The sequence below is a fragment of the Zingiber officinale genome, chromosome 4A (genome assembly GCF_018446385.1).
Source record: "Zingiber officinale cultivar Zhangliang chromosome 4A, Zo_v1.1, whole genome shotgun sequence".
Classification (NCBI taxonomy): Eukaryota; Viridiplantae; Streptophyta; class Magnoliopsida; order Zingiberales; family Zingiberaceae; genus Zingiber; species Zingiber officinale.
Genome location: NC_055992.1, coordinates 3,482,732 through 3,491,944, shown reverse-complemented (window position 1 = coordinate 3,491,944; position 9,213 = coordinate 3,482,732). Strand labels below are relative to the sequence as shown.

General features: G+C 35.8%; 1 protein-coding gene across 1 annotated transcript; it reads left to right on the top strand.

Annotated features, from left to right (window-relative positions):
• Positions 1-3,892: 3,892 nt before the first annotated feature.
• On the top strand, positions 3,893-7,723 carry LOC121969309 (3-isopropylmalate dehydrogenase 2, chloroplastic-like). The gene is made up of 11 exons (XM_042519331.1): positions 3,893-4,182; positions 4,293-4,422; positions 4,518-4,629; positions 5,561-5,636; positions 5,712-5,800; positions 6,107-6,193; positions 6,457-6,573; positions 6,660-6,767; positions 6,852-6,905; positions 6,994-7,146; positions 7,459-7,723. The coding sequence occupies exons 1-11, from the start codon at positions 3,966-3,968 to the stop codon at positions 7,540-7,542; spliced, it is 1,227 nt and encodes a 408-aa protein (XP_042375265.1). The 5' UTR covers positions 3,893-3,965; the 3' UTR covers positions 7,543-7,723.
• The last annotated feature ends 1,490 nt before the right edge of the window (positions 7,724-9,213 follow it).

Sequence of the window (9,213 nt, the reverse complement as noted above, 5' to 3'; positions counted from 1 at the left end):
AGGATGACCGCCACCAAGAAGTCACTCATTGAGATGTTAATGGAGAAAAAAGACTTACCCAAGTCCATCTGAGAAGGAGTTTGACGCCTCTACCAACTTCTGACCATCCTCTCTCTAAAAATTATAGAGAGAGGGAGAAATTCTCTCTCTAAACTGGAAGGGAGAGACATTACTACTGAGAGCTCTTTCACGACGACTATTTTCAATTGCAATGCTCATGATCATACACAGAATAGAGTAATAGAATCATTTATTAAACGATTGCAATTAATGTCTAGACTACTATTCATGAAAACAAAACTTCCATCTTTTATTTTGATCATGCTATAATAGACGTTGCATCATTGATTCATGTAAGACCAACTAATTATCACCAATACTCACTATTATAACTTGTCTATGGTCAAGAACCTGATGTTTCTCACCTTCAAGTATTTGGTCGTGCAATACAGGTCCCTATCCCACCTACACAAAGAATCAAAATGGGTCCACAATGTAAATTTAGGATTTACATGGGAATGATTCATCATCCATTATTAGATACTAAGAGTCTTTGACAAGTGACTTGTTTACTACAAGATTTGTAGATTGCCACTTTGATGAAATGAATTTTCCATTGTTGAGGGAGGAAACTTGTATCTTGAAGAATAATAAAAAAAAAATATTAGAATGAAAAAATTATCTCATTTTGATCCCCACAATAATCAATGTGAGCAAGAAGTGAAAAAAATCATTGACTTGTAAAGAATTACAAATCGATCAATTGTCTTATACTTTTGTTAATACAAAAAATGAGACAAAGACATACATATAAATAGAGAATACTCTAGTAAATTAAAATTGATGTCTCTATAGGACCATCAATTACTATACCTACAAATATATCTAGAATATGCCAAAAGTGTGATAGACTAATTAGTTCGAAAGACACTATATCTTGAAAATGAAAGATACAAGAAAAGGAATAATCAAAAACTCTAGAAGAAGTAATTCTAGGTGATAAAGTAAGAGAAATTAATGAACCAAATGTGGATAATATTATTCCTGAAGAATCACAATTATATGAAAACAATAAGATTTTAATAAATTATTTGATGTCTCATAAAATATGAGATCGAAATAATACAACTATTGATGATATTTTCACTCTCAATGTGGCCCTTGACATCGTGCAAGGTAATGAAGATCTCAAATCGCAATCTGTCAAAGATTGTAAAGAAAGAAATGACTGGCCAAAATGGAAGGCAGCTATATAGGCTGAACTAGAATCTCTAGATAAATGTAAAGTATTTCGATCTGTAGTTTGAATTCCTATAGATGTAATCCCAGCAAGATATAAATGGGTCTCTGTATGAATAAATAAATAAATAAATATAAAATTATGAGATACAATGCCAAACTTGTAGCTCAAGGTTTCTCACATAGACCTGAAATCGATTATGAGGAAACATATTCACCTGTGATGGATGTCATTACTTTTAAATTTTCTTATTAGTTTGGTTGTATCAAAACAACTTGACATACAACTTATGGATATAGCCACTGCATATCTATATGGTTCACTCGATAGTGATATATACATGAAAATCCCTAAAGGATTCAAACCACTAGAAGCAAATGATGTAACCCCCAAGGGCATGTTCTTAATAAAGTTGTAAAAATCATTATATCTATTAAAGCAACCAGGACGCATGTGGTATAATCTTCTAAGTGAATACTTATTATAAGAAGGTTATAGAAATAATGCTATTGATTCATGCATTTTACAAAAAAAGATGAAGAACGTTTTACAATTGTAGCAGTATATGTCGATGATTTAAATTTTATAGGGACTACTGAGGAGCTTAACAGGACTGTCAATTATTAAAAAAGGGAATTTGAGATGAAAGACTTAAGATAGACAAAATTTTATCTTGGATTGCAAATTGAACATTTATTGGAAGTAATATTTATTCATCCGTTCTCATACACAGAGAAAAATAAACTGCTTTTATATGGATAATGGACATCTATTGCCTTCACCAATAGTCAGGGACGGATCCAAGAATTAAAAGTGGACTGGGCTGATTCTGAGTTGATTGAGTTTGCCAAGGATATTATAGAAGGGGTCCGAGTTTACTTTATACGAGCACATTATCATCTTACCTTTTCCTATATTTTATTAAATTTTAAACAAAATTATATACGAATTTATAAATAAAACTGTAAATAATTTATAAATAAATTAAAATTATATTTGATATATTATTTGAGGTAGATTAATAACATATTTAAAATAAGATTAGAGATAAAAATTCTATTTGAAATTAATTTTATCTGATTAATTTTAAAATAAATATATAAATAATTTTTTAATCCAACTAGAAATGTAATATTTTTATCTCAAAATTAACTACGGACTTTTACTAGACGGAAATTTTTTTATATATATATTCTAATTTTCTATAGGGAAAGAATTATTGATAGGGTGAATTAATATGTGTCTAAAATATTTATGTAATTAAATTTATTAGTTATTGTTATGTACGGTAGAAAGATGTTCTTCTTATGTGAGATGACCAAAGTTAGCTTTAAGATAGAGGTGTGAAATTCAAATTTTTCAATGATTTTGTCAAAGGGCTGGGCTACAGCACAGCCCAGCCCTTACATAAATCCGTCTCTGCCAATAGTTGTTCAATCATTTAGCATTAAAAAAAATCTTTTTTGTCCACTCAAAGATGAAGAAAATATTGTTGATCCAAAAGTATCATATCTTAATACAATTGATGTATCATGATATCTTACCAATTACACTCATCCAAATATTACATTTTATAGTAACCTTCTAGCAAGATATAGCTCTTGCTCAATCCAAAGACATTAGAATGGTGTAAAATACATATTTTATTATCTTTATGGTGCAATAGACATGAGATTATTTTATTCGATAAGATCAAATTTTATCTTTAATAAAATATACATATGCAGATTATCTTTCAAATCCATATAAAGTTATATCACAAACAAATTATGTGTTTATACAAGGATACATTATTATATCATACAAGGTAGCAAAATAAGCTTTGAGAGGGACATCATCAAATCACTCTGAAATTGTTGCAATATATGAAACAAGCCGAGAATGTATATGGTTGAGATCTATAACTTTACATATTCAAGAATCAAATAAAGAAATGTTATATTAAAAGGAATAAAACAAAGTATATTTTATCAAAGTTCTTTTACACATAAACTCTAAAAGAAATGTGATATTAATATCTAATAAAATTGTTATAGTGATAATATAGTTGATTTGATAAAAAAAACATTAACTCTGATATTTCAATAAATTAGCGCATAAGATAAAGATAAAAAAAAATCAATGACTAAAAACAGAAGAATATCTACTGTTGTACTTTTTTTTTCTTCCTTCAAATATTTTTCATCAAATTTTACTGACAAGATTTTAGTGAGGTTGGATTCTCCTGATTAAGGAGTGTTATAATAAATAATTAATTTAATTTCTTTCCTGATAGAAGGATTGAATAAGATAATTCTTTTTTCAATTTTCTCTTCTTTGACTATTAAATTATAACAAAATAAAACTTATTTTCTCTTATTTGACTATTAAATTATAACAAAATCAAACTTATTAAATTGTAAGTTTTTTTTTTATTATGGCAAAAGGTGAATATATTAAGATGACTATTAATCTTTAGAATAGTTACTAACACATAAGGGAGATATTTATCTTGGTTTTATTGAAATTTGAATCTCAGATCTTATTATGATAATATTTCATGCGCTAGCCACTAGACCTATTCGAGGAGACAAATTTTTTACTTTATGAGCCATCAGACCAAGGATTGAATAAGCCGTCAGACCAATAAATCGACATCAAGATACTGAGGGTCTTTTAGCTGCACCGTAAGATTTTGTTTGCGAGATCTTGTCTCGAGGGTCCAGGGCCTCGCCCACTGCAGGAGATGGCGGCTTTGCAAGCTAACCCACGAACCTCCAGCACCCTAATCTCCGAGTCCGCAAGACGACCTTCACCGAGGCGGCCGCCGGTGCGCGTCCGCTGCTCGGCTACCCCCTCTCCACCCCGGAGCTACCGCATTACCCTCCTCCCCGGCGATGGAATCGGCCCGGAGGTCGTCTCCGTCGCCAAGGACGTGCTCTACCTAGCCGGATCTCTCGAAGGTACCAAATCCAATCAGCAAAATCATTTTTTCTTTTTCTACGTAGGGTTCATGATCTCCTTGGTCTGATGGCTCATAAAGTTTCTTCCTTTATGTCGGTATCTTGTGCAGGCATCGAATTCCGTTTCCGGGAGGTGCCCGTTGGAGGCGCTGCGTTGGACGCTACCGGCGTCCCGCTTCCGGAGGAAACCCTGACGACTGCTAAGGAATCGGACGCTGTCCTTCTGGGAGCTATAGGAGGGTTTGTGTTGCCATTTATTTTCCTGGCGGATTGCTGAAGGATTGAATTCTAGAGGAATTGATTTTAATTTCATGAATTAATGTGCGAAATGTTAGGTATAAGTGGGATGCTAATGAGAAGCATCTGAAGCCTGAGACTGGGTTACTTCAGCTTCGGGCAGGACTAGGTGTTTTTGCAAACCTGAGGCCAGCTACCGTTCTGCCACAGGTAATGCAAAAGCAGTTGGCACATCTATGTGTCTACTGGCATTTTATTTGACTGATTCCATCACTTAGGCTGCCAGATCTTATTGTGCATTGTAACTAAGTATTGAAGAGGCAAATAAGTGAAATGATTGTGCAAATAGTTGTCATTTTAGGCTTGAGATAATAACTGCACAGCTTCATATGTAAAATTTTGACCAGATAGTGAGATTTTGCTTCAGAAGAGGATGATTCAATTGTCTATTTTGTGGATTTTTGATGATTGCTCAAACAATGCATATATTGAGTTCTATGTGATGATTAATATGCAAAAAATTATACTGTTTTGAGTGACTTAAATTACTTTTCAGCTGGTCTCAGCAAATTAAACAGTTTGCTTTCTATAGTGGTGCTATCGTAAGTTTCTTTTCTGATCATTGGATTCTCGTATGAAAATTTGACATCACAATAATATTGTTTTGCTTTGTTTTTATATATTTTAAAATCTTGATCTTTTTCTGTGGGTGTGAGAGTTTTAGGAAACAAGTTGGTTCATGGCTTCTATTCTGTGAAACTAATAAAAAGATCATAGTCATATCATCTCAATTTAATTGCAAATAACTTGTTTGTAAGTGAAATGGAAATGAAGAAAGATTACTTTTAAATTCAACCCACATATAGGCATACAAGTACGCAGTTATAAATTTCTCAACTCCATCTTTCTTGAATTTCATATTGATTAAATTCTTGATAGCTTCATTAGATTAAAAATTCATTCCCTTTTTCATGTATTTGTCTGATAATTTCATATTACTCAACTTTTGCATCAATCTTTTCTCAATCAGAGATTTTTCTTTGCTTTGCTGATCTTGCAATAAGAAAAATCTGATGACATATTGACATGTGATATTTATCAGCATTGATCATTTCTATGTTGGCTGTATTCTTTCTATTAGCTTGTTGACGCATCGACTCTGAAGAAAGAGGTGGCTGAAGGAGTTGACATAATGGTTGTTAGAGAACTTACTGGAGGTAGATGCTTTGTCAACTTAATTCCAATTTTGATTGTAAAGATGATATTTAACCATCAAAAGTTGCTTTCCACAGGAATCTACTTTGGAAAGCCTAGAGGCTTTGGATCCAATGATAAAGGTGAAGACATTGGTTTCAACACTGAAATCTATTCTGTTCCTGAGGTACTCAAATCTAGAATGATATCTATTTATTTTCCCTCATGTATTCCACCCTCGTTTTCCAAAGAACTCAAAACCCAAATTTCATGTCATAGTTTGAAGCCGTAACCTCTCACCCTCATACAAGACACATAATTTTTTTAACTTTAATGTCACTACTGATGAGTTATTAATTATTAGGTGATAACATGTGTATCAATAATTTTTATGATTTTTTGACAACCATTGTGTCATATATGTTCCTTGATAATTTATATGCCTTATGTTTCTTGCAAATATATTTAACCATCTCTGACAATTTCTCAACAGATTGACAGAATTGCACGAGTAGCATTTGAAGTCGCTCGAAAACGAAGGGGAAAATTGTGCTCTGTTGACAAAGCAAATGTTTTGGAAGTTAAGAAAGCTTAGAAAAGTATAATCTTTTTTACTGATTCCTTTTCAACTGTTTACCTGAAAGGTTACCTCAGAAACACAAAGGCTTTTGAAATTTTGCATTATCTGGTTGTGCACTTTTATATAATTAATGCCTAATGCTGGCTAAATCACATTGTTATATTCATACCATAGTTTTGTATTAGTTCATTTGTTCTCAGAATTACTCGGCCTAATTTTTGAAAAATAGTGTGTTAATCTGGTGCACTTTGAATCTCACTTAGGCTTCGATGCTGTGGAGGAAGACTGTCACTGCTTTGGCATCTGAATTCTCAGATGTTGAAATCTCCCATATGTACGTGGACAATGCGGCAATGCAACTTATCAGGAACCCAAAACAGGTGTTTTTATTTCCTTTTGCACTTGGTTGAGAACACAAGAGTATAATGCATCCTGTTTAGATAATCTTTCTTAACATGATTCACAGTTTGATACAATCGTGACAAATAATATATTTGGAGACATTTTGTCTGATGAAGCATCCATGCTCACTGGCAGCATTGGTATGCTTCCATCTGCTAGTATTGGTGCATCGGTATGCAAACCTACAGCCTGTTAGTTCATTTAAGTATTTTGACATAAGGATTCTTGTTGAGTGATAAATTCCCCAAACCTGTAGGGACCCGGGCTATTTGAACCTATCCATGGATCGGCTCCTGATATTGCTGGCCAGGTTTGATCTACAAAATCTTTCCACTTCCATATGTTTCTGTGCCATTATACGTTTCTTTATGTGGGATCTTAGTGTGTTTTAATTTCAGGATAAAGCAAATCCATTAGCCACAGTACTGAGTGCCGCGATGCTCCTGCGATATGGACTCGGCGAAGAGCAGGCCGCAAAACGGATTGAAGATGCAGTGATTAATACTCTGAATAAAGGGTTCCGAACCGGTGATATTTTTTCAGAAGGAACGGTATATAATTCTTTTACGCTAATAGTACTGTCGGTTATATTTCTACCCGTAAACAACTTGTCTACGCCATTTTTGTGCATTGGCCTTCCCTCAATAAATCAGGCATTATCTTGTTAGCTTGCGAATCAGTATATTCAAGAAACCAGTAGTTGTGAAATCTAAAATAGGTTTTAAATAGAAACAAGTAGCAGCAAGTTTTACCAATTTGTGGACGGTGAAAAGAGAACCCACTTGTAGCTTGTCTAATCAAACTTTGGCTCGATATATTAACCGTTCTGCCACAATATTTCTCTAATGTTCCTTATTTTCCAGACACTGGTTGGTTGCAAGAGAATGGGTGCAGAAGTGCTGAAATCTGTCGACTCCCAAGCTACCGTTGCCGCGGCTCTCCACTGATGGTCTATGTCAATGTTATTGTAGTAAACTCCAGGACCATTCTTAAACCAAGTGAAGAGTTGGTTGGCTTAAGCCTTTCTATCCTTGTTGCAGTAGCATTTCAATAATTTTGAGGATTCTTGTTTCACTTTTGTCAAGCCTTGGCTGAGTTTGAGCAAACTTGATGGATGTTTTATTGATATTCCTATGGCCAACTTATAAGTCATCTGTGGTAGGTTGGAAGCGCAATAGCTGATTTTGTCCAGGGGTATTTTGGTCAGTTCGATTGACCTTTTGAAATGACTTAATGGGCCTCCCCAGTGAGAACGACAAAGCCCAACCCATGTCGAGCTATGTCCCTGTAGCTCAGCTCTTGCCATTAAACGCCAGTTTTCTCTCCGAAGAGCTTGTCTGCTCTTTCATGGCAACCAGTCTCGGTGAGTGGATTCCAACGAGGTAAACCTTCCCAAAGAATGCAATTGCACCATCACCATCTGGACAGGAAACTAACTTCTTTTTTTTTCATCCATGTTCTTTGTTCGAATATGGCAACACCAACTCGAGTAGCAGCGCAGGCGCGCACAGCTAGATCATCATACAGCTACTGCGTGCATTGGAATGCAATCTCTATCTCTATCTCTTCCTCTGATTCCGGATCATCAAAGTACAACTAAGAATCACATGGTTTCCCCTACCACACTCGCACACGCTCTCCGACGCCATTCGCCTGCCTTGAATTCTTTATTTTTTTTTTTCCGATAGAACACGCTAAGAACAGCTCAGGAATTGGCTGTGTCTGCTCAGTGATCTTCACTCGCTAGGTGCCAAACGAGCACGGCGGGCATTGATTCATCAGGGTGGCAATAAAGAACGGGAAGCAGGCATGTTAGTGTCGCAGAGATTAGAATCTTTGCCTGCTGATCCAGCAGCAGATGCTGACGGAGGAAGCGGCAGCGGTCGATCGGGAGACTGCGGTCCGTTGGATCACATCGCCGTCGGCGACAGAGCGCAGGGCTCACCGTCTCCGGCCGCTGAGATGACGACGCGGCGGCGGCGGCCCAGCTGTTCATTGTCGGTCTCTCAAGCGGCCTTTTTCTTTTTGCCCCCTGGAAAATTGAATGCGAAATGAAATAAATAAATGGAAAATTCTGACGTTTGACCGAAGAAATTTTAGAAATATTAATATTATATATATATATATGATTATTAATAATTTAACTGGACAGTGGTGCGATGCCATGCGGAGGCATCACATGGGGACAACTGTACGGCGTATCAGGACCGCAGGCTAACCTGCGCACCTGATCCGAATAGTGGGCGGGAACGGGGGCGTGTGGAACGGCGTACCTTAGTCCGCGGTTGGCGCATGGCTAATTTGCGCGTGGATAGGGAGGCAGGGTTCCTCGCGCGCTAGCGTACGTCGAGCGGAGGCTAACGTGCGCGGCCAACGAGTAAGAGAGGCGCAATGTAGTTTTAGGCTAGGCCAGCGGCGCAGATTTAGCTCGCTGTATCGTCACGCGCTAACCTACGCTGTTCGTCGGCCTCAGATTCCTTCGATTGCTTAATTTAAAAAAAAAAATGGCTAAAAAGCATAATTAAAGAAATAAATTTAGAAATTACAACTATTTACAGGAAAGAGTAATTAAACAAATCAAAGGCACGACGAATTCACTTGGAAATTAATTTGAATTG

Excerpts from the sequence above, each read along its gene's own strand:
- LOC121969309 (XM_042519331.1), top strand. The coding sequence starts at position 3,966 with ATGGCGGCTTTGCAAGCTAACCCACGAACCTCCAGCACCCTAATCTCC. Across the intron at positions 5,801-6,106 it reads AAATCTATTCTGTTCCTGAG|ATTGACAGAATTGCACGAGT; the intron begins GTACTCAAATCT and ends ATTTCTCAACAG. Across the intron at positions 6,768-6,851 it reads CTGCTAGTATTGGTGCATCG|GGACCCGGGCTATTTGAACC; the intron begins GTATGCAAACCT and ends CCAAACCTGTAG.